The sequence below is a fragment of the Eurypyga helias genome, unplaced genomic scaffold, assembly GCF_000690775.1.
Source record: "Eurypyga helias isolate BGI_N326 unplaced genomic scaffold, ASM69077v1 scaffold17217, whole genome shotgun sequence".
NCBI lineage: Eukaryota > Metazoa > Chordata > Aves > Eurypygiformes > Eurypygidae > Eurypyga > Eurypyga helias.
In genome coordinates, this window is record NW_010262471.1 from 1,052 (window position 1) to 5,095 (window position 4,044).

A 4,044-nucleotide genomic window follows, 5' to 3' on the forward strand; every position below is an offset into this window, starting at 1 on the left:
ATACTGGGAGACCTTTCCTGTGCCTCAGTTTCCCCATTAGTTGTGAGGCTCATTGCCCACCCCTGCCATGGGGTGGTGAGACATGGAAGATGCGGGGTGAAGAAGGGTTGCAGTGGCCATCCCCACAGGGACAGGGACATGGCCACCAGGCCCAGGGAACATGGGATGAAGCCAGAGGTGCCCAAGATTTACACCGGAGCATCCCACCTCCTGCCTTGCCCCAACAGAGAAATATCGCAGGCAGAGCTACCCAAATTCCCCTTTCATCCCCAGATTTGTCACACCGCTATCACCCAGCCCTGTGCATGGAGTGGGGGGACAGATCCGGCCACTCCACCTCCCTTTGCAGCAGGAGATGAGGAGGGGGGGGTGGTCCGCAGCAGGCTGTCAGGCTCATGTCCATCCAGCTCAGCTGCGTTTGGTGACCATTTGCCGGTCTCTCTTCTTCTTCTCCATCAACCTGGCAGGGAGCAAAGTGGTGGCCTTAGGGACTCCGCTGAAAGGGACCTCCTGAAGGCACAGGGAAGGGACACTCACTTGCGGTTGCGGACTTCGGTGAGCTCCATGAGCCGCTCCTGAGCCGCTCGTAACTCGTCGAGACGCTGCTGGTAGCGGGAGTCGCAGCCGTTGGTGCGCTCGTAGCTGGACACCTGGCTGGAGAGCTCGCTGGCACGGTCCCGTAGCTGCTGGATGGATGAGTAGAGGTTCTCCTCATCTTCCTCCTGCTCCAACACAAGGGTACGAGGCTTGTGGGGTGGACAGGACACCCCAGGGTGCTGTTTTTCCCCCTGCTCCAGCTGGAGGAACCGAGGCATGGGGTTCCCCGGGCCACCCAGACCACCTGCCTTGGCATTGATGATCTCGATGTGGATGAGGAGGGAGGCGAGCTCCAGGTCCTCAGTGTAGCTGTTCTTCAACGGCACTGATCGGTAGCCTGGACACAACACCACAACTCAGCCCCAAGGCAGGGTCTGAGCCCCACACCATGCTCAGATCCCCAGGGAGATAATGAACATGATGAAAATTGCAGGGGGATGGACTAGACGACCTTTCAAGGTTCCCTCCAATCAAAACATCTCAATGATGATGGTGATGATGATGATGATGATGATGATGATGATGTGATGGTGAGACCATACCTGTTTTAAGGCCCTTGACGGGGAAGGTGGCTTGTGCCAAGAAGTTGGGATCACTGAACATGTCCTCTTCGTACACCACGAAGCGGAGGAAGGCAAACTCGGGGTTGTTGATATCAAAAACAAACTGCTTGAAAAGCCAGACGGGGTTGAAGCCATTGTCAGCTGGGAAGCAAGGAGAAAGCAGGGAGGGTCAGAGTGGAGCCGGACACGTGGACATCACCGGCATGGCACCAGCACATTAGTGGGAGATGCCTGTTCACTTCTCCATGAAACCCAGCCCCATCACCCCTGTGTCCAAGAGGACCCCAAAGGGCACAGTTAGGGTTGTCCCAGCATCCCCGCCTGTCCCCGGGGTGTGGGGACTAGGTGGGAACATCACCCATGTGGACCCTCACCTACGACGTCCGTCTTGTTCTTGCTGTTGTCATACTCGGAGCCGCACACCTCCACCTCCACGAAGGGGCACACGATGCTCCTCCCATTCTTGGGTAGGTGCCGGGCACCGAGGATCTGCAAGAGGAAGAGGAGGGTGAAGTCTGGCTATGTCAGATGAGAAAAGACTCTCTGGGGCAACCCCATGGCTTGGCCGTTTTGGAATCATAGAATCATTGAATGGTTTGGGTTGGAAGGGACCTTTGAAGGTCGTCTAGTCCACCCCAACTGCCACGGGAGGGGACACCTCCCACTAGACCAGGTTGCTCACAGGCCCATCCAACCTGACCTTAGATGTTTCCAGGGATGGGGCATCCACCACCTCTCTGGGCAACCTGGCGTAGTGTTTCACCACCCTCAGTGTAAAAAATTTGGTTGTTTTGGGCTTGTCAAAAGCTTCGTGGCCGTAATTAGCCACACTGCACCTTATTTATCACTTTGGACCAACTTTAGCTTGATTTTAGCCATATTTGCCGAATTATTTGAAAAAATGTTTGCTGCACTCGTGCCGTGCTCAAAAGTCAGGTGCCTACAAACAAACCTGTCCCAGCTTTAACACCAAAATTACCCCAGGGTTGAGCAAGCTGCTTCTGAGCTTATCTGCTTTACCCTCCACCTCATTCTCACTTAGATTGGGCCCAGCCCTGTGCAATTGTGGGGTTCTCCCCTGGGAAAAAATGATGCTGCAAGCAGAGAAAGACTGACAAACCAAAGAGATCATGGGGTAATGATCTCCATGGAGCAAATATGGGGCTGAAACATGTAAAATCCACCCTCAGTTGACCCCAAAATGGAGGAAGAAACAAGCCCCCATCATGACGGTGACCACCTCAGGGTGGACTTGCTGTCCTCGCCCACTTGCCTGCAGCTGCACAGTGATGGGTTCCACGATCTTCAGGCTGTTCTTGTCGAAGGGGTCAAATGTCTCATCCCTCATGATGTCAGGTTGCAGGACGTAGCCGCTGCGTCCACCAAGCATGAAGAGCGCCTGGTTCAGCTGCATTGGCTTGTCTGCCATGGGGACAGAGCAACTATGAGCTGCAGGGCTCAAGGACTCTCCCTGAAGTCCCTGGGGATCAGATCCTGCCCTGGAAACCCCCCAGCTAAGAGCCCCCAACCGTGGTTGGTGAAGGTATAGAGCTGGGTTTTGCATGAAACACCCAAGAATTGCATGGAGATGTTTCCATCAGGATGAGGACAACGGTTGGAGATATCCAAACTACCTCCAGCAATAGGACCCAGGGCAAAGCTACCAGGGATGGGGATTTTGGGGTGACCTGGGGGGATGAGCCCTGTGGCCACCCCATTAGCAGGATTTACCAGGTGTCTGGAAGTTGAGGGCCACAAGTTGGCTGCCACAGATCCACATGGGCAACGGGTCGTAGTTGGAGGAGTCCAGGCGCTGCCCTTTGGGGTAGATGCGGCTGAGCTGGCGACGGTTGTACTGCAGGAACTTCTTGCCCTTGCTGCGGTTGGCGTACTTCTCCGCCTTGGTCTCCGGGAAGGAGGACATGTCCCGGTAACACGCCTTGTCCGTGCCAATCTCTGAAAGCACCGAGGTGGCCATCAGTGGAGGACATGGGGCTCTCGGGTGGCCTGGGGTTGGCCCACTGTGACTGCTTGGTTTCCCCCACCCATCTCTTCCCATGCTTATCCCATCATCCCCTTTCTTTGGCTCTTACTGTCCTCATCGAACGGCACTGGGCGGCAATACACAACCAGCTCGGAGAGTTCCAGTGCAATCTTCTTCCTCCGCTCCATGATCTTCCCCTCTTGCATCTACACAAGGGAAAACAGGGGCTGAAAGTCTCCCCCAGCCTCGTTCTTTGGAGATGCTGGGGACCATCCGCTGGAGGATGGGACAGTCCACCCTGACCCGCTGCACCCTGGTGCCCCTCACCCTGGCATCGGCATTCTGCGTGGCCTCTCGGATCTTGGCCACCCACTCGCTGAGTTCCTCCTGCGTGTCTGCGGCAACATCCAGTGACTGGGCTGCGTGGGACATCTGCTGGGAATGGATGGTGAAGACAAATGGTTTGGAGCTCCTCCCGTCTTTGGAGATAACTATAAGGACATCAGAGGGGGGCTTTACTTGAAGACATTCCCAATGGATGGCTCTGTGGAGCAAACGAAACCTCAGCGGTCCCGCTCACGGGCCCCCACCAGCCCCACCCCCAGCATCCTTCCAGCCCTCAGGGTCCTCCTGTGAGGGCCTTATTTTATTAACAAATGGTTTCAGCTTTCCACACTGAAATGCATTTTCCTTTCAGCCAGGGCTAAATATCCCCCAAAACACCTGGACCTCCAAATTCCCCCAAAATCAGACAAACCCCTCCGAACCCAGCCCCATGTTGCTCCCCAGCACATTGTGCCAAGCATAACCCTGTCTGGCAATTGTGTGATGAGTTTGGGGAGCCTCAGCTCAGAGCACTGAGCTTCAGCATGGGACGTGTGCCATCCTGGCGGGGGCCCG

The 4,044-nt window shown here is 55.7% G+C and overlaps 1 protein-coding gene across 1 annotated transcript in view; it reads right to left on the minus strand.

Moving 5' to 3' along the window:
• Positions 1-408: 408 nt before the first annotated feature.
• Positions 409-4,044, minus strand: part of LOC104512680 (1-phosphatidylinositol 4,5-bisphosphate phosphodiesterase gamma-1-like) — a 9,504-nt gene continuing 5,868 nt past the window's right edge. The window contains exons 17-25 of the mRNA XM_010155742.1: positions 3,472-3,635; positions 3,254-3,350; positions 2,892-3,116; positions 2,434-2,582; positions 1,535-1,649; positions 1,140-1,301; positions 846-934; positions 538-722; positions 409-460 (exon numbers count right to left, since the gene is read on the minus strand). Coding sequence (XP_010154044.1) covers positions 409-460; positions 538-722; positions 846-934; positions 1,140-1,301; positions 1,535-1,649; positions 2,434-2,582; positions 2,892-3,116; positions 3,254-3,350; positions 3,472-3,635 — 1,238 coding nt within the window. The remainder of the gene's footprint in view (positions 461-537; positions 723-845; positions 935-1,139; positions 1,302-1,534; positions 1,650-2,433; positions 2,583-2,891; positions 3,117-3,253; positions 3,351-3,471; positions 3,636-4,044) is intronic.